Source organism: Vollenhovia emeryi, unplaced genomic scaffold (genome assembly GCF_000949405.1).
Source record: "Vollenhovia emeryi isolate VEMERY1.0 unplaced genomic scaffold, V.emery_V1.0 DF939122.1, whole genome shotgun sequence".
In the NCBI taxonomy this organism is placed as follows: domain Eukaryota; kingdom Metazoa; phylum Arthropoda; class Insecta; order Hymenoptera; family Formicidae; genus Vollenhovia; species Vollenhovia emeryi.
The window spans coordinates 3,974,855-3,993,506 of record NW_011967244.1 but is presented as its reverse complement, the minus strand read 5'-3'; the positions used below and the strand labels follow the sequence as shown (position 1 = coordinate 3,993,506).

General features: G+C 47.9%; 3 protein-coding genes across 6 annotated transcripts in view; all 3 read left to right on the top strand.

Moving 5' to 3' along the window:
• The first annotated feature begins 291 nt into the window (after positions 1–291).
• Positions 292–4,453, top strand: LOC105570073 (polycomb group RING finger protein 3). 3 transcript variants are annotated; one of them, XM_012027024.1, is made up of 5 exons: positions 292–328; positions 2,269–2,563; positions 2,668–2,813; positions 3,016–3,159; positions 3,240–4,453. In XM_012027024.1, the coding sequence occupies exons 2-5, from the start codon at positions 2,287–2,289 to the stop codon at positions 3,369–3,371; spliced, it is 699 nt and encodes a 232-aa protein (XP_011882414.1). In that variant the 5' UTR covers positions 292–328; positions 2,269–2,286; the 3' UTR covers positions 3,372–4,453. The 3 variants fall into 3 exon arrangements, with proteins under 3 accessions (XP_011882414.1, XP_011882413.1, XP_011882412.1); XM_012027023.1 differs by lacking the exon at positions 292–328 and adding an exon at positions 1,799–2,039 and having other exon boundaries at positions 2,247–2,563; XM_012027022.1 differs by lacking the exon at positions 292–328 and adding an exon at positions 1,845–2,039.
• On the top strand, positions 1,448–1,947 carry LOC105570072. Its single transcript, XM_012027020.1, has 2 exons — positions 1,448–1,803; positions 1,884–1,947. The coding sequence occupies exons 1-2, from the start codon at positions 1,541–1,543 to the stop codon at positions 1,927–1,929; spliced, it is 309 nt and encodes a 102-aa protein (XP_011882410.1). The 5' UTR covers positions 1,448–1,540; the 3' UTR covers positions 1,930–1,947.
• Positions 4,454–5,614: 1,161 nt separating the features above from the next.
• Positions 5,615–18,652, top strand: part of LOC105570070 (multiple epidermal growth factor-like domains protein 10) — a 26,804-nt gene continuing 13,766 nt past the window's right edge. For both annotated transcript variants that reach the window (XM_012027015.1, XM_012027014.1), the window contains exon 1: positions 5,615–5,845. The gene's annotated coding sequence lies outside the window, so the exon portion shown is untranslated. The remainder of the gene's footprint in view (positions 5,846–18,652) is intronic.

Below are 18,652 nucleotides of genomic sequence, written 5' to 3'. Positions count from 1 at the left end.
TGTTCGCGTTGCTCCTCGTAACGCGATCATCTCGTACGAGAATTATTAACATTTATCAGTCGCGTTTAAGTAACGGTCGTGATCCTTAAACTTATCGTTGATTTCTACGGTGATTCGTCGAGATGAATATCACGCGTAATTAGAAGAGAAAAATTTTAATTAATTTTCTTCTCGTGGTCGTGTATTTCGATACGATCGACGCTCGCATATAGCTCGAACCGTACGAAATATCTGTCGGTGACGATAATAAAGTGACTGTGGAAGGAGTTTTCTTCCTTCCTGATCTCTGGTCAAAATGACCAGACTGTATTGTCAGGAGCAACGAACGGTAGGTCCAATCTGGGGTGCTTTCGCGACGTAGAGTAAAATGATCCGGATCAAAATGATCCGTGCTATGATTGGTCAAATCTGAAATTTCGTAGCATCTCATTGAAATTTTATTCAATGAAATTTCAGATTTGACCAATCATAGCACGGATCATTTTGATCCGGATCATTTTACTCTACGTCGCGAAAGCACCCCTGACCCGACGATTGAATACGACGAGGTAAGTGGTCAATATTTTGTCTGGTCAAAAGTGGTCAATTGTTGTACAAAATCAGTTGATTTCCTCTTATTTGCCAAAACTCGGGTGGGTTATATTCTTATCTTCTTTACATATTCTCGCATACGCGCGAGATTAAAAAAACTTACATTAACCCTTTGCGCTCCGAATTATATTTCATCTATTGGTTTGGAAAAAATGTCGAGTGAGACTCGACAAAGGGGCTCCTGAGATAAAAACTGATGTCGAGTCACACTCGACATACAAGTATAAGGAGTGCAAAGGGTTAAATACTAAATCGCGCGCGTATAATTCCAAATGGCCGCTTATAAATCGCCAAGTACCATGCTGAGCATCAGCTAGTCTCTCTCTTTCAACTCGTGAACAATAGACTCGAATTCTTTTGTTTTCAACGTGAGATCTTCTATTTCCTTTTCCACATCACGATTCTTCTGTAACTCCAATTCCCGGTCTTTTAGTCTATCCTTCATTAGATTATTATCGAATTCTATTTCCTTTGACTTTTCTTGTAGCCTACGAATTGTCTCTGGTGGCGGAGACGCTCGTTTTAAAGGCCCGTCCGCCAGCTGAGAACCATCTTCCGTAGCTCGTTTCTTGAATTCGCGCGAAGAAGAAAAACGTGTGCGAAAATTCTTGCTCCCGCAGAAGAGTTGAAGGTCGATCGGTTAAAAACCATGCGAGTCGACTTGCGACGGGTCTCAGAATTAGAGAGGAATAAAAAGTTCAACCAGGACTGAAGTCAATCTGCATTGGCAGAGATGGACCTAAACGCGTTAAGCCCGTATCAGACTACGGATTGAGATTGAGATTGGATTGAAATTTGACCAACTGGAGTAAAAGTTACTGAACTTGGGATTAGTAAACCTTACTGTGATTGGTTAAATTTCAATCTAATCCCAATCCCAATTCGTAATCTGATACGGGCTTTAAGATACCAGCTTCTCGGCAGCTCGACCGAGGTAAAGAGATTCACAATGTTCCGATCTACGTCCAGAGACTCAATCGTGAATCCTCTCTTCAAGCGTGAACTCGTGAAAAGTGAAAGTTCGACAAATATCAAATTCGTTAATGTAAAATTTTTTACTCTTCGCGATTTTAAGCTGGAGAAAAAGATTGACGATCGGGCCCCAGTATCGAAAACTTCACCGTTACCTCCGTTATTCTCAGACCTTTCCCCAGCGAGTGCGAGTCGCGTCGCACAGGCGGCGCCGCGGTCGCTCCGACCAGTCCGCCTCGGGTAAGTCGGGTAGTCCGTTTTGTTGTCGTGCGAGTGAACGCTCGTAGCTGCTCGTAGCCAATGAGTTGTTTTTGAGGCAGGCCCTTGGTAAGAAAGCCTCTTGGTTCCGCGGGTCGTACGCCGTGATCCCTGGCGCGAGGTGCGAGAATGCCGCAGGATTCGCCGACCCTCGCCGCAGAGATCCACGACGCCTGAAAGCTGGCGGAGCGCCGCCGCGCGACACACTCACGATTGAGGTTAGAATCCGATAACCCACTTTCCGCTCTCGCGGCTGCTCGGCGCACGCCGATCGCGGCCGCGTGCGTTCGTAGCTGCGAGTCGAACCGATCTGCTTGCACCACCTCCCGTGCCTGTTATCCTCCCACGAGCGTTTATCCGTGCCGACTCGTAACGACCTTCTCGCTCCAGTAACCTTCGGCTATTAATATCCGCAATTAATGCAGGGCGTTACGTCCGCCGTTACAGATAACATCTCTCCGTTAAATGGTGATTATCGATGCCATGGAGAGAAGGATAAAGCTGAAGACTCTCAACAGTCACATAACGTGCAAGATATGCCGTGGGTATTTGATTGACGCCACCACGGTCACCGAATGTCTGCACACGTTCTGCAAGAGCTGCCTGGTGAAGCATCTCGAGGAGAAGCACACCTGTCCGACATGCCAGATCGTAATACATCAGTCGCATCCGCTACAGTACATCAGCTTCGACAGAACCATGCAGGATATTGTCTACAAGTTGGTGCCCGATCTTCAAGAAAGTAAGGGCTTCGTTTTGGTTTCTGATCTCTCTCTCTCTCTCTCTCTTTGTGCAAGAGGAATCTCTCCTTCTGCCACTGACGGAAGTGTTTTTTTTTACTTTCAGATGAGATCAAAAGAGAAAGGGAATTTTACAGAGCCAGAGGTTTGCCTTGTCCCAAAGACATTTTGCCCAACGCCGGCGAGGTCGAGGAGGAAAAAGCCAACGCGGACGCGCACGCGGAATCGGATTACCATCGCGCTGACGAACAGGTGACACTGCGGCGACAAGAACGTCGTTTAACCTTTATCTTATTGTCAGTTTAATTCATCCCTTGTCTATTCCTAAGTGAATATTTAGAAAGAGACAAAGCATAAATTAAATCAAGATCGAGGTTAAAAGGTGTTTGTGAAAAGCTGGCATTACGAGATAAGAATACTCACGATTGGAACTGACAAATTGTCGAAATTACAGGTTAACGTAAGTTTGGAGTGTACAAACTCGAGTCTGAAGACCCTGAAGAAAAGATTTATCAGGTGCTCGGCTCAGGCTACGATAACGCACATGAAGAAATTCATCGCCAAGAAGGCTTTGAACGGCATGGATAAATATAGAGATGTGAGTATATCCGGCGGCCGATGCGAAGCCGAACGCGCGCCGTCATTCTCGCCCGCTAATTCGCCCTCGTTTCTCCACAGATCGATATTTTGTGCAATAACGAATTATTAGGTAAGGACCACACGTTGAAGTTTGTTTACGTGACGAGATGGAGGTTCCGGGACCCACCCTTGAGGCTACAATATAGGTCGCACATAGACATGCAAGACTAACCCTTCTACATTCGAGATGTACAAAGATCGCCGAGGATCCGTTCCTTCATTTGTACATTCTTCTAGTTTACATTCGCGTCTTAATTGTTGTGGTACTTACCTCTACGTCATGCATTTGCGTGGAATTATTAGAAAATGAAGTTGAGTCTCTGCGAGACAGGGCTACATCGCCCTGTACTGCACGTTCGAGATGCGTTATTTGATACTGACAACTGCAGCTCTCGTTTTTATTTTATTTTATTTCAACTGCACGATAACTGACTTGTCTTTTATAGCCGAAGATTTATTTGCAAAATTATGATTTCTCTTTTTAGCACACTACATCTAATATTGAATGTCTGTAGTACAGCGAGGCATCGCGACGTCTCGAGAGAAGCAAGAATCTGTACTTCTGACTCGCGGTGTGCGCGGATGTTCCGTTGCCGCCGCGTCGTACAGATTCCTGCGCGTGAAGTTTCGGCGGACCATCCTTCCTCTTGATCCTCGATGAACGAGTGAGACTTCTTATTTTACACGACGCGGAACGAAACCGCGGATCCTCATTATGCGAGATTGCGCGTTTTTTTTTTATAATCACATACTCCATCATTGTACATAGAATATTTTTGACAGAATCGCGAACGACATTGCATCGTAGAGACGCAAAGCTTTTATTAGATAAATGAGAGAGAGATCGGGCCTGGATGACCGGGCCTTTTTAACTTTGTATGTTTATGCGCCGTACATATTCTAAGCGCGTCTCAAGTTTCCCTCGGCATCGGCTCGCTATTGGAAGAGTAAGAGGGAGAGAGAGACAAAGTACTCGGTGGCGAGATATTTTCAGGAGATTCGCCATCCAGCGAGCGCCGTGTCGAGCGAAACGCGTGGCGCACGTCGCTTGTAGTGAACGATCCCGTTTCATCCGACGCTCGCTGAAAATATCGTAGCGAGGGGGTGTGCGATGTACATATAAGCGTCAGGAGGTGGAACGCACACGATTTTTCGCGCAACCGAACGGTAGCGATACCGCGAGAACGCTGGAGCTTGTACACTCTGTATGCGCATCTTCATAAGTTATTAAATAAATATGTTTTGTACAGTAAGGTAACGTCGTCGATTCGCGCCCGCCGCTCCGCGATCTTTAAGACCGCGACTCGGAGCTGCAAATGCTTCGAGGCGAAGACGATATTGCGTTTGTCGCACGACAAATTTTTCAGTTCCTTTAGGAATTCTTTTATTTCGCAGTCGGTATGCTTGAAGATTTTTTCGTACGACAAACGTGATACCCTGAAATCTAATCTGCAATGTGTTTTGCGACTAGAAACATTCTACCTTGCTTAAGCAAACCAATACGCTTAAAAGATGTATTGACAATACGATTGTAAAATTTATCAACGTGCACAAATTTTTTAAATGTATCGACTACAAAATGGAATGTTTCTATTTTATATAAACAAATGAAAACGCTTAAAAAATTTGCCGACAATGTGCGATTGTACTGTGTATAATATACAATTTATCAACTAAATTTTTTAAGCGCATTTATCGACTACAAAATAAGATGTTTCTAGACGCAGAGAGCATGTATGTTCTTTGCGTTCAGGACAATTCTATTTTGTATCTAATAAGTACGTTTAAAAAACTTGTGCAAGTTGATGCACTATGCAATCGTACATTGTCGATAAATTTGTTAAGCGACTTGTTTATACAAGATATAATGTTTCTAATCGCAAAGAGCACATTGTAGATCGGTGCCTTAGTAGACTGGCTGACTTGTAGACTTCAAGACAATACTCGTAAAATATTCATCCATTATTAATACCGTGCAGTAAAATTGTTACTCTCTAATGTTTATATGTATACGTTTATTCGACTCGTTGCCTTCGTACACTCGTGTAAGACTTGAGGCACGAGACATTGTTGTGCGTCACTTCAAGACAAAGGCTTTAAAACGTGGTCTTGAGAGACAGCAATTCTGCCAAAGTCCAAAAAGGCTCGGAGCGTAAGACGCCCGGTCCCTCCGGGCGCTGTTACATTTGTCCCGCGACTTTTTAAGCGCGTCGATTGGCCGCGAAGCAGGAAATTTCTGCAGACCCGACAACTTTTCCATCTCGCGGTCAATATAAGTGCGCTTATAAAAAGAACTTGGTACGACTAACGAGAAGACCGTTCCAAGAAGCGCTTTATCGCGCGGGATTCGCGCTGCTTTTCAACGCCGGGGCGCGCGCATGCGCCCTCCCGCTCGGTCCCACGTAAAGGAGCGAGCGGCCGAGTGGAGGGGGCACAACGCTAACCGCTGGCTGGCGACCGGCCGGACCGGGATGCCTCGCGGCGGTTCGCCTCAGTTGAATGGTAGATACCGCGTCGGTAGTGCGTACGTCCACGGCGCATTCTCCGGTTTTTGCGCGTGAAGGCCCGTCCACTCGTGCACCTCCTCGCTGGGCCCACGCGCGTGCACGCCAGGCTAATACACGCGTCTCGCGGAGGATGAGAAAGTGAGTAGAATCGATTCTCGCCGCGCGCACAATTGCGACAGCGCGCGGCTCCGTGCGCGCAATTTCGCCAGGGAAGAAACAGGCGGCGGTGCGTCGTCCCGTCCGCGCCGGACGGATCCACCGACTCTCCTCTCCTGCGTGTCGCCGCGATTGACGCCGCGCGGCGGCGGCGGAGGCGGCGGGCGGGACTCGGATTATCCGGAGCCACCGGATAAAGATCCCGCGTAGCGATCGCGATCGCGCGAACGACCGGGGGTTGTCCCGTACACCAACGCTTACCGACGACCGTCGGAATCGTTAGCGACGCTCGCGCAGCTTTTCCGCCGTGTAAAAAGAGCTGCGCGACCGAATTGTCGGTAATCGTGCGCGCGGAACAGAGCCCCGGGGCGCGTCGATCAAGTTGGATACCGTTTATTCGCGGGACACGGCAGTGTCTCGCGGCAATTACAAGCGTAGCTGGAACCCGCGCGTCTTGTTTGCCCGGACCGATATCCCGGATAGCGCGGACCAAGGTTTACGGCGCGCGTAATCAAGTAAGATCGCGCTATTGCGACGCGATCGCGATTGATAAGGAGACGCGCTCGACTCGCCGCGACGAGGAAGCGACGCCCCCCCCGACACGTTCGCCGGACCGTGTAATAGAACTTCATCCAGCTGGCGCGGCCCAGTTTTTGCCCGCTCGACCGCGTTGGAACGTGACTCGGGGGGGCAGTGTAACGGTGTCGCGTACGCGAAATTGGTGCGTCGGAGAGAAAATGCCAGCGCGTTCGAGAGGGCCGCGCGACGTAATCGCTGCGCGGCCCAAACCGTCGTCGCTTAATCGCGCGGCTTTCACCGGCGGCGATCGACGCGCGAGCGCGCGCGCGCGCGCGGACATGATCTAGAATGCGAGATGCGCGATCTCTCGCTCGTCTCTCTACATTTCTTTTTTCCTCACCCGGGCACGGAAATCTCCGGTCCCGAGCGCATTCCGGTACCCACGGCCCTTGGTGGGGGGTTGCATTTCTTTGTTTCCGGAATTCCCTTCCGAAGGACCTCTCGTCCCTGCGTCACGGATCGTACGATGCTCCGCGGAGACTCCTATTCGTCGAGGCACGTTCGTGAATGAGCGGCGTTTACGATCGCCGTGCACGACTGTGCCTGCCGCGAGAGCCGGAGTCCTTGGGAGCCCGCGTTGGTATGCGCGAACGTTTCGTGACGCGGTGAGGCCGCGTAAAAGTCGCACTCCGCGACCGGTTTTCTCTCGCTCCGCTCGTCTCGAAGGTCCGTTACCTCTCGGCGGCGCCCGTAGGTCCGCTCGGCTCCCATCGGGGTCGGGACGGCCGGGCAGATCCTGCCGGCCTGCCGCGTCGCACGGACGCGCGTCCAGCGACTTCAATTTGGCCTGGCGCTTGCCCGCCAAAGCGGAGAACGCGGCCGCGAACGAGTTGTTATGCGTGGTCTACAATACGTGGAGTAAGCGTGGAGTAAGGAGTGAGGGAGAGCCCTAACTTCTAGCTTTTGGTGTAAGGAAGCTGAAATACGGGCATGATTTTTAAAATAATTGTAACTGATTGATGGCATTTTGATTCACCGAGAGTAAGCCTAAGAGCTGAAGTAGGAGTAAGAAATAAAATGGATTTATTTCCTTACTCCTACTCCTTACTCCAGCTTACTCCACATGCAGACCAGCCTTAAGGGCCAGTTTCGCAAACGTCGGTCAACCGCTAACCGAAGGTTTCTCGATGCGCTGTCTCTTCTTTCAGGATAAGGCACGGTTTCACCAAACGCCGCTTAACTTTAATCCTCGTTTGATTCACGTTTGTCTCTTTCTAAAGTAACGGTTGAAAAGAGGCAAAGAACGAATTGGGCTGAGCCTAAAGTTGAACAGCGTTGGTGAAACCGGGTCTAAGGCACGGTTTCACCAAACGTCGCCTAACTTTAATCTTATTGTTAGTTTAATTCGTGTTTGTCTCTTTGTAGAGTTGGGAGCAAGCAAAGAACGAATTGAGCTAACAAGCTTAAAGTTAAGCGACGTTGGCGAAGTCGGGCCCAAGATAGAAATGAAACTGGCCCTAAGGAAATACGAGGCCAAGGGCCCCACGAACGATGACGCATCGGCTGATGTAACCCCCGAGAATCATAAGCGTCCTTCTACCATTGACAGACATCTCATCTCGGCTTTCTCCACCGTCGATCTGGCAATTAGTTTCATTCATCCTTTGTCTCCTTCCAAGGCCCGGTTTCACCAAGCGTCGCCTAACTTTAATCTTAGTTTAATTCGTGTTTGTCTCTTTCTAGAGCAACAGGTAAAGAACGAATTAAGCTGTGCTTAAAGTTAAACGACGTTGGTGAAACCGAGCCGAAGCCCCAGGGCCGGAGCAGAATGGCTGTCTTGTATTCTTAAGTCGCAAGAGTTATTGTGCGTTTGAGACAACGATTTAAAACATAAAAGATTGTTTTAAGAGTACAAGACAGAGTACAGCCATTCTGCTCAGCCCCCCCCCCCCCCCCCCAGTCTACTAGGTGATTTAAACCCTGAGCCCTAAGCGCTGGTCTACAATACGTGGAGTAAGGAGTAAGGGAGAGCCCTAACTTCTAGCTTTTGGTGTAAGGAAGCTGAAGTACGGGCATAATTTTTAAAATATTTGTAACACTGATTGATGGCATTTTGATTCACCGAGAGTAAGCCTATAAGAGCTGAAGTAGGAGTAAGAAATAAAATGGATTTATTTCCTTACTCCAGCTTACTCCACACCGAGAAAAATGTCCGATTAAATATAATCGGATAATCCAATTACATGATAACAAACGGATATATCTGACTAAATTCTATATCCGATGAAAAATTTGATCGGTTTTTTAATCAAATTTCATCGGTAATTGCATTTCATCGGATATATCCATAATTTAATTGGAAAACGTAATCGGAAAAATTAACCATCGGACATACTATTTAATTGGTTTATCCGATGAAAATTTTTCTCAGTGCATGTATTGTAGATCAGCCTTAAGAAATGGGCCAACCGCAGTCGAGTGTTGTTCTTTTCGGTTGATTAAGGGGACAGTTAGAAAGAGACAAAGGGTGAATTAACGCAGCGAAAACACACCTAGACAGCCGAATGCAGCAGCACTGACGCCCGCGAACGTGCCTCGCGACACGTCGCGAGACAAAACAACAGATTGTTTGGCGCGAGACGAGTCTCTCGTCGCCCGCGAGCTATTTCTGATCCCACGCCAGTAATCACTTCTATTTTCGTCGCCGCGGTTTGTCGACGCCGAGATCCTTCCTCGGAAACGGTTCCAGCCTTAAAGTGATTCGTCGAATCGATGTCGATCGAACGTCGACAGATGACTGACGTCGAATACCGGTCTCTGTCGTCTGCGACCTCGTTAGAATTGTTCTCGCATAACGCACGTAACGTTGATCCAGCAGCCGCGAACACCTCTGTGAGATTTCCGGTTGCCTGTCGGCTAACTCTGTGCATCGAATCAGTGTAAAGTCGGAAAGCGCACGCTGGGAAAAATTTCCATCGGATAAACCAATTAAATTAGATCTACGTGTAACAGATTGCTTGAAAAAGGACCAAAAACCATGGTCGAAACGTATAGCGTTTCTTAAACAAAGAAAAGAAAATTTTGCCAGTTATGGTCAAATAATTAAGTATACTGGACTTCTTAATTATTACTGGCGACCTAGAAGATTTCATATTCAATTAAATAGTTTTACCAATGGTTAATTTTTCCGATAAAATTATGGATATATCCGATGCAATGCAGTTACCGATGAAACTTGACCGAAACACCGATCATATTTTCCATCGGATATATATTTGTTTGTTATTATGTAATTGGATTATCCGCTTGTATTTAATCGGACATTTTTCTCAGTGCGGTATATGCACTGTTAAATTTGTAGTGCTAAATTTAACTCGGTGAGCAAAGTCGCCCCGACTCAATATGTTGTTATTTTTAACTATCGCGTGTAGCACAATTTCTTATTTTGGCGCAAATTGTAGTTAAGAGGACAACTACATTTTTTATTCAACACATTTTATAGTTTCTTTCGGCTCCGTTGTTTAATTAAATCGCGAGGTAAACCGCTGACCAAAATCATGTACACCAACGCCTACTAATGTCCAGTGGGAATTACTTTAGCTTGTTATCTTACACTATCTTATTTATCTTGTTTCATCTTGTCTAGTCGTGTTTCATCATACTTTATCTTTATGATGCCCCAGCAAGGCCTGATGCCCAGTAATGCCGCAAGTCTGTGCATCACAATGCCCTCAGCGGTTTACCCCACGAATGAAATTGTTAAGTACACTCAGAAAAATGTCCGATTAAATATAATCGCATAATCCAATTACATAATAACAAACGGATATATCCAATTAAATTGTATATCCGATAAAAAATATGATCGGTTTTCCGATTAAATTTTATCGGCAACTGCATTTTATCGGATAAATTTCATCGGATGTATCCATGATTTAATCGGAAAAATTAACCATCGGAAACACTATTTGATTGGTTTATCCGATGAACAGTTTTCTCAGTGTACAAATTTCACACCGTACTCTCTAAAAATCAATTAGTGAATTATCACTGGAAACAGTGAATAGCCACTGATTTACAGTTATAAGTATACCACTGAAATTTTCAGTAGTATACTTATAACTGCAAATCAGTGGCTATTCACTGTTTCCAGTGATAATTCACTAATTGATTTTTAGAGAGTACGTATTTATGTACTCTACGCAGAATTGGCCGAAAGACGCTTTTACAGACGCCCCCTGGAAATATTCGTAATTACTCGATTAACATTAAAACAATCGTGACGAGGTCAAAGACGGTGAAGATATTCATCGACGTCGAGTCGACCAATCGTTTCTGAGAGACAGAAAGAGAAAGAGAGAGAGAGAGAGAACTCCGTTGATTTTACCGTCGCACGAGTTCGGGAAACTCGAGCGAGGAGCGGAATGTCGCATGAGTTATCGAGCGACATCGCGACACCTCGATAAGATCGCAAAACAATAGCAACCGGGAGCCGCAGATGTTTCTGTTTTTTTTTCCGACGCAGAGGAATTATCGCGATTTCCGCATAAGACGCGAATTCCGCGGAAACGCGAATTAAGCTAATGAGAGGCTCCTTCGAGGCGCAGGATGTTGCGGGCGCGCATTCCTTCCTCATTACCCGGAGATCTCTAATTTGGCTAACATTCGCGGTAATACACACACACACACACTCTCTGTGGAGTCCCTCTGTGCTAGTTCTTATTTTTTTTTTACGTCTACTTCAAGAGCCGAGTGAACCTTGAATGTTTGAAGAGCGATGATAAGATAGACCGTCGCCAGTGGATTGGCCGTTGATCATCTCCTTCCGGTTACGCTGCCCCGGGCTCTGACTCACATATATTATTTTTCGTTATCTGCAACGCTCTAACGCCATATGTTTATCCCGACCGCAGAATTCGCGCTTATGCAGCATCCAAACGGTGATTCATTCGCTCGATAGCCTTCCGACCGGGCGGCTTTGTTGCCGCGCGAATTAAAACCCCGCGCGTCCTACGCCGAGTATACGATTGTACGCGAAGGTAACAATGACGACAACTCCGACCGAGTCGGAGACAAAGCGTGCCACCGGGAGCACCGCGTCCCATTTACTCGAGCGCAGCCAGAGCTATCTCGGGCCTCCTCCTACGGCCGACGGCGCGAATCGCTCGGAGCGGAATACGGAGTCGTGAAAGAGCCACGCTCGCCGCAGAGTGACACTACGTCATTGAGGGAAAGAGGGACCGGGGCGGGGGGGGGGGGGGGCAACGAGGGACGAGAGAATGACGAAGGCCGTGAGAGCGCGAGGGGGAATGGAAGCTGCGAACGGGGAACCGAGTTATTCTACCCGCATGGTGCGGCTATGAGCCGCGCCGGATGATCGCAGGCGGGGTCCGTCCGATGCCTCGCGAGTACGGCGAACATGAATGACGTCGGACGCGATAGAAATGTTTGTTTTCGCTGTCGCGATATCGCCTCGGTATAGATCGGACGGGATATCTGATGCGGGCGCTGTTGAAAGTCGTATTCTTTACGAAGCGAGATTTTCACGTCCCGCGAATCAACTCGTGTTCTCGCTCACTCATCGAAGTTGGTTTAACGCGAGATCGTCGAGATTTGCCTGACGCAGCGGAAGCTCTACAATTAATTTGGTTTTTATATCGCTGAAGGCCGGTTTTTTTTTCTCAGTCTCTTATTAAGCTAATAGTTAAATTGTGTGTCTATCTTCGTCGGATTTAAAAAGAAAAACAAAATCATGTGATTTAACTTGTAGCTAATTTATCAAGAGGTCGGAGCCGGCTCTGCGAAAAATGTCCGGTTAAATATAATCGGATAATCCAATTACGTAATAACAAACGGCTGTATTCGATGAAAAATGTGATCCATAATTTAATCGGAAAAATTTACCATCGGAAACACTATTTAATCGGTTTATCCGATGGAATCTTTTCTCAGTGATATTTTCGTTGCAACAATGATTTACTTTCTTCTGAGAGAACACTAGTCGGACGTTAAATTGACGAGGGGGGAAACTTTGGAAGGACCTGTTTTAAAGGCGTTAAGCCAGATCTACAATGTGCTCCTTGCATTTACGAACCTTCTGTTCTACAGCCGACAAATGCACGTAGAAATTTTGTGCAATAAATTGTACAGTCGCACATTGCCGATACAGTTTTCGATCGTACTGGCTTGCTACAAAATAGAACGTTCCCAATCGCAAAAGGCACATCGTAGACTAGTCTTTACGACTCGACGTACCTCGGTACACCGCACGATATAGCATTACTACTTCTCGAAAACCTCGCGCTACATGAAAGGAATGACTGTTCCTCGCGTATGTCGCTCGGAATTCGATTCGTTTGCGATTCGCGATGATTCACCGTCTGGCCGGTACCCGGAAACGTCACTTTGACGTTTAATTAACATAGTGACGGCGATCCTTGCCCCGATGAGAAATTAACGGCCGAGCGGCTTCGACGGCTTGATTTTCGACCCCGCGAGTTTCCGCGCGCGCGGACCGGGACTTCCGATTCGGTCCCGGGGCGGAAACGCGCCGGGCAGCCGCGGGTAAGTAATTGCGGGTGCCTACGCGTGTCGCACACACGGTGACTGGATTTTCCGGGAATGACAACGCGTATGTCGCGCCGTCTCTCCCGCAACAAGGTCATTTTCGCGTAAAACGGCTAATTGCCGTTCCGTGTACGTCGACGCGACGTCTCGATTTCGCGGAACGCACTCCGTGCGAGCCGCTCGGGCCGTGTCTCGTGCATCGAGAGCGTCTTGTACTCTCGCCCCGGCTCATTGTCCACGGCATGCTTAGCGCTGAGTATCTATCACTCTAATTGAGGCTCGTGTTTCACATTGTCTCCAATTTCCCTGCCAAAGTTCGTCGCGCACGACTGCGCGTAATTCGAGGAACGTCCATTGTATCGGCGTAATTCAAAGTCCTCTTCTTTTTCTTCTTGACGTAAGACTATTTTATGCGCTCTTTGTTACGCTACAATGTAAATTTACTTCCTCGAAGAGGAGGATGATGTTTTTCAAATACCCCAAGACGATTGAGTCGAGAGGTAAAAACACTGTGCGCCGCACGGCACTCGTGAATAGGAGGGGAATTCGTCGTTACAGGTGCAAAGGGATGAACCCGATCGATGGTCGAACGAGAACGGATTTCCGAGTCTCGTCTTCGCCGAGCAGCAGAACCCGCAGGCGGCCGGCGAACTTTCGTGCGAATAATGCGTTCACCTCCGATACGGTAACTAGTCGGGATAACTATTGGAAATTGCTGCCTAAGCGTCTGGTTTTGAATAGTTGATTTCACGATTTCACGACCGTGCTTCTAAGCCGGCGAATTGCGCGACGAAGAAAGGACTGCGCGCCTCGATAATCGGGTCATCCATAATTGATCGCCGATTTCGTGCATCTATTTGCGTTCCCGATTAGCATCCGACAAACATGACACGCACGTTGTCCGCGCGTTCCCGATTGATCGCGCTTTATCATTATCAGCGCCGTACGTGCAGCAAGCAGGTCTCTCGGAAAAAGTAGGCCTTCGGATAATTGTCCTTCCCCGTTGCGGGGACGCGCCGGCACACGTGACTCTCTTTTTTCCCCGCGTTTGAAAGACACCGCAGAGGCCCCGCATCTGTCCGCCGCCGGCGTGTTACGTTTAGTGCGTGACTTTCACTGTTGCAATAGTACGATGTTACGTAATGAGGAGTCGCGAGGTTTATTCAACCGCGAGGGGTTGCAACGCGCGCGGCCAGAATGAAGCCCTATCGCGAGTGCGAGGCCGCGCCTCGGTGAAAAATCGGCGCCCGGCACTTTCAAAGACAAATTTCTCACGTTGGGAGAATCCGACTAGTTTTCTTCGTTTATCTTTTATTCCATTTAAATCCGTAAGACGAAATATTGTGCATTCATTCCTCGCCGCGGCGTTGGCACTTTCGAAGACAAGTTTCTCGAGCCGGGGAAAAGTCTACTTCGCTTTCTTCGTTTATCCCTTATTCATTTCAAGTCCGTAACAATTAAACGAAGCGGAGGACGAGGCTTACCGTAAGAAACGTCGTTTGGTTTTTCCTCGGCAGTGCTGGGATTAAAATGAAACAAAAGAACAAAGGACGTTGTCGCGTTGCGTTTCGCGATGTGACGTTCGCAACGCGACGCGATAAAAAGTATCCCTATCAATATTATCCGTGGGATACTTTCTGTATCGAGTTTTGTTTCACGCTCGGGTAATTCGAATAAGGCGTAACACGGCGTTGATAAACCGAGCGCGCACACAAGTACGGTTATGTTAAACATAATGTAAGAAGAGATCATCGATTACACGAGTCGCGTCGTGTCGTCGAACGATGCGCCTCGTGTTTCTCGGAAAAGGCCTCGCCGGGTGTTAATTACTGTAGCGCGCATGAAATTAACGAATTCTCATTGCGATTTTTATTGCGCGCGCTCGCTCGCCTGGACAACTCCGGAAACAACGAAGAGAGCTCACGCACTTCGGGCGGTCTTCCGCTTTCGTTCCTCCTCGACGCGCATTAGGATCGCGCGAATGCGACGCGGTCGTTACGTAACTCCCGTATTTTCGCGTTATTATCGTAACGTTAGAAAGCGGTCAAATTGTTTCGCAAGTGTGAACTGGCTTCCCAGCGACAGGCGTCCATCTTCAAGCCTGGGACTAGATCCTTGAGTTTACTCCAGAGAGAAACGTGCGCGCAACTTTTGCTCTTAAGCCTCGTGTCCACGATCCAAGAGATTTGTAGCCAATCAACTTGCAGCTTTTACGCAAAAATGCGCGTTTCCGGTTAGAGACGTTCTATTTTGTACGAGCAAATCAATACGCTGAAAGTATTAACAATGTATCAACTTGCACGCATTTTTTAAATCTATTTTCCGTAAAAGCTGCAAGTTGATTGGCTACAGTCAGACACACAAGAATTGACCAATCGTAGTCGACTATGCCTAAGCCTCGCGTCCAAGTTCTAGTCCCGAGAAATGTGTAGCCAGTCAACTTGCAACTTTTCCGTACAAGCTGCAGGTTGGGCGGCTACACATTTCTTGAAACTTGGACACGGCTCTTGGGATCGTGGACACAAGGCTTTACGGAACAACTGCGAGCCGATTGTTTACCGCAGGATTTTGAAGCCTGATCTGCAACGTGCTCTCTGCGTCTAGAAACATTGTATTTTATAGCCAAAGGATTCGTTCGGCTAGAGACCCTGTAATCAGAGACTGGCCATAAGAGTTTGTCAAATTCCTGCGAGTGAGAGAGAAACCAGGCTCTTCTACGGTCGTAACGATCGTAACGAATCAGGAGTTTGACCAACCCTTGTGGCCAGTCTCTGATTACAGGGTCTCTACGTTTGGCGAGACGCGTCCATGACGAATCGTGGCTCCGGCTTCCCTAAAACCTGTGGATCTCTCGCGTTATGTCTTTGCGCCGATATAAACGCATGCGACGAGTGGGCGCGTCGCGGCAATGACAATTCGAGCGGTGGACGTTTCTGTGTGCGTGGGCGATTTATCTAATCCGCAGCCGTATCGGTCGCGCCAGCGATACACGGTCCACCGTATTCGACGTAGACCGTCCTCGTTAATTTCCACGCTTGAGATGCAAGCGCGCGATTCCGCGGTTGGTCCCCCCCCCCCCCCTCCAGCGTGTATCCACGTCGCGTACGAGGCGTGACGTGGATTCGTGCCAGGCGTTTAGCGTTAATTGCGAACCGTGCGAACGCGCGCGCGCCTTTTCTGCCGCGGTGGCTTCATTGATACGTCAGGCCTTCGCGCGCCAATCATGCAATCGCGTTAAACGAGATAACGACGATACTATCAGCCGTATGAACGAAGAACGCGCGATTAGATAACGCAAGGAGAAAACTGATCCCTCGCCGGTTCATCGGCCGATTGTCAATATTGTTCCGCCCGAGGTATTTAAATTACCGAACGCGACACCGTGCCGTCAGCTTCCGGCCGCGGAGGAGTCGAAGCGATTCTCGAAACGGCAGGAAGTTATCTAGATAAATCGGGGGGGGGGGGGGTTTACGACGGTAAATGGAAAATGTCGGAACGGCCGCTGGAAGAAGTGTAACGAAATTCAACGGTTACTCGCAACCGTTATACCACTCGCGGAATTGGAGGCAGAGGTAATTTTCGCTTTCTCCGAAATTGTTGGCGAGAGCGAATAACTCTGCGATTAAATCGAGAATCGTGTACTTGGCGTGTTTCCCGTCGCCGATCTTATCTGCCCGACGCGGCACCCTTGTCCCGTAAAAAAATGGCGTTCTTTTCTCGCGCACGCTGGCCTTCGACGGCCGGTCGCATCCTTTCGGCCCGACATATCCTTTGTTCGCGCGGCCGGGCTCGCAGACTCCGGAGAGAATGATGCACATCCTCCGCGGACGGACGGAGAGAGTTCGATGTGTCGCTTTTATCACGAACTCGCCCCACATCCTGTGACTCGCGCACGCATACGCGCGTAAGCGCGCGCGCGCGCGCGCGCTCGCACACCTACGCCGCAAAGTCCGTGAACTCTTTTTTTTCTCCCGCGTAAACGAATTAATTCCCCCCTCGGGGACGCGCGAAGCCGAAGGGGTCGCTCCCCCTTCGGTCGGAACGAGCGCACGGTAGAATTCGGTCGCACGAAAACGGCAGGGCGAGTTCTAAACCGCAATCCATGCGCGAGGATACAGAACGAGTCGCTCCTACTACGAGGGACCTGATCCTCGCCCGGCATAAAGAAAATCCCCAACGATTCCGGAACGAAGTTCTGCGTGTTGCGGTCGCGATAGTTCGCACGAAACTCGCCTCGGCTGCATCGAGAGCTGGAAGAGAAAGCACGGTTTTTAAAAAGTCCCCCAACAGTTTCTTCACTTCCTCAATCCCAAAGCTCTAGCTTCGTTATCGGTTAGTAGTTGCTGGTCCTTCGTTCCTTCGCCCTCAGAAATGATATCTGTTACCGAGACAACAAATACTATCTTGACGCATTTACATTTCTCACAACCTCATTTAGTATAAAAATAAGACAATATCGAAATAAAGTCAATAATTCTTATTCCCCTCTATAGAATTAAAAAAGATTGACTTACTGTACTGAGACGAGGCATTTTGAAAATTTCTACAAGAGTAAATTCCCGCGGACGCTTATGAGGTTGGACGAAGGGTGAAGTCGAGGGGGAAACCGCTGAGGGCATGTGGTGTACAGATTAGCGGCATTACTAGGCATTTTTTGGGCATTAGTTTGGGCATTAGACCTTGCTGGGGCATTATAAAGAGAAGATAAGATAAAATAAGATAATGAGATAAAGTAATGCCCAGTGGACATTGGTGTACAAGATTTTGGTCGGCGGTTTTCCCCTCGGGTAAAGTAAATACAGAAGAAAAGTAAATACACGAGACATTCCAGTAGTTCCAGCTCCGAAACAGTGGGGAATGGGACATCTGTTCTTATGAACATTTTTGCTTAGAATGACCGATACTATCACCTCCCAGAATATTGACCTTTCTCCCTGGGACACCCTGTATAAGAGTTGATCTGACACTTTGTTTTTCTGTACGCATACTATTTCGAGCTTAGTACTGTATTTCCAAGACCGAAGGTTATCGGGGCGCTTGGTTTGTTGAAAAGATATGATAAAAATATAATCAAGTGTCAAGATCCAGCCGGGGCTGTAAGTGGCGTTCTTATTAGTGGTGGTTTACAACCTTGCTTTAAGTAAGCTGTTAAGCCTCCGCTACAATGATTCTCGGTTCTGTCTACAATGGTCGTAGTCGTAGTCGCTCGATAAGAATCAGTGAACTCTATACATACTGGAATGAGTGATCTATTGTTCTGGCTGTTGCCGAGAGAGAGGTGCGTTTGGGTGAATCCTTGTCTCCTTCTAGTACTACCTGATTGGATAGTCGCATATAAATGACGAGAAGAAGGGAGTCATTTATATGCGATTATCCAATCAGGTAGTACTAGAAGGAGACAAGGATTCACCCAACGCACCTCTCTCTCGGCAACAGCCAGAACTATAGATCACTCATTCCAGTATGTATAGAGTTCACTGATAAGAATTGACCAATCGCAGTCGATTATTCTTACGACTACGACCATTGTAGACAGAACCGAGAATCATTGTAGCGGAGGCTTTAGCCTTAAGCCGCAAGAACACACATAACCAAACGCAGGCATTTATTCCCCTCACTCACCTGCGATTGGTTACTTTCTTACGGTTTAAGGCTTATGCGGGGTCTACAATGCGACTCTCAGACTCGTAGTGTTTGGTTAAA

Coding starts and splice junctions, on each gene's coding strand:
- LOC105570073 (XM_012027024.1), top strand. CDS start 2,287: ATGGTGATTATCGATGCCATGGAGAGAAGGATAAAGCTGAAGACTCTC. Junction 2,564..2,667: donor GGTGCCCGATCTTCAAGAAA/GTAAGGGCTTCG, acceptor TTTTACTTTCAG/ATGAGATCAAAAGAGAAAGG. Junction 2,814..3,015: donor ACCATCGCGCTGACGAACAG/GTGACACTGCGG, acceptor TCGAAATTACAG/GTTAACGTAAGTTTGGAGTG.
- LOC105570072 (XM_012027020.1), top strand. CDS start 1,541: ATGTTCCGATCTACGTCCAGAGACTCAATCGTGAATCCTCTCTTCAAG. Junction 1,804..1,883: donor CTCCGACCAGTCCGCCTCGG/GTAAGTCGGGTA, acceptor TTTTTGAGGCAG/GCCCTTGGTAAGAAAGCCTC.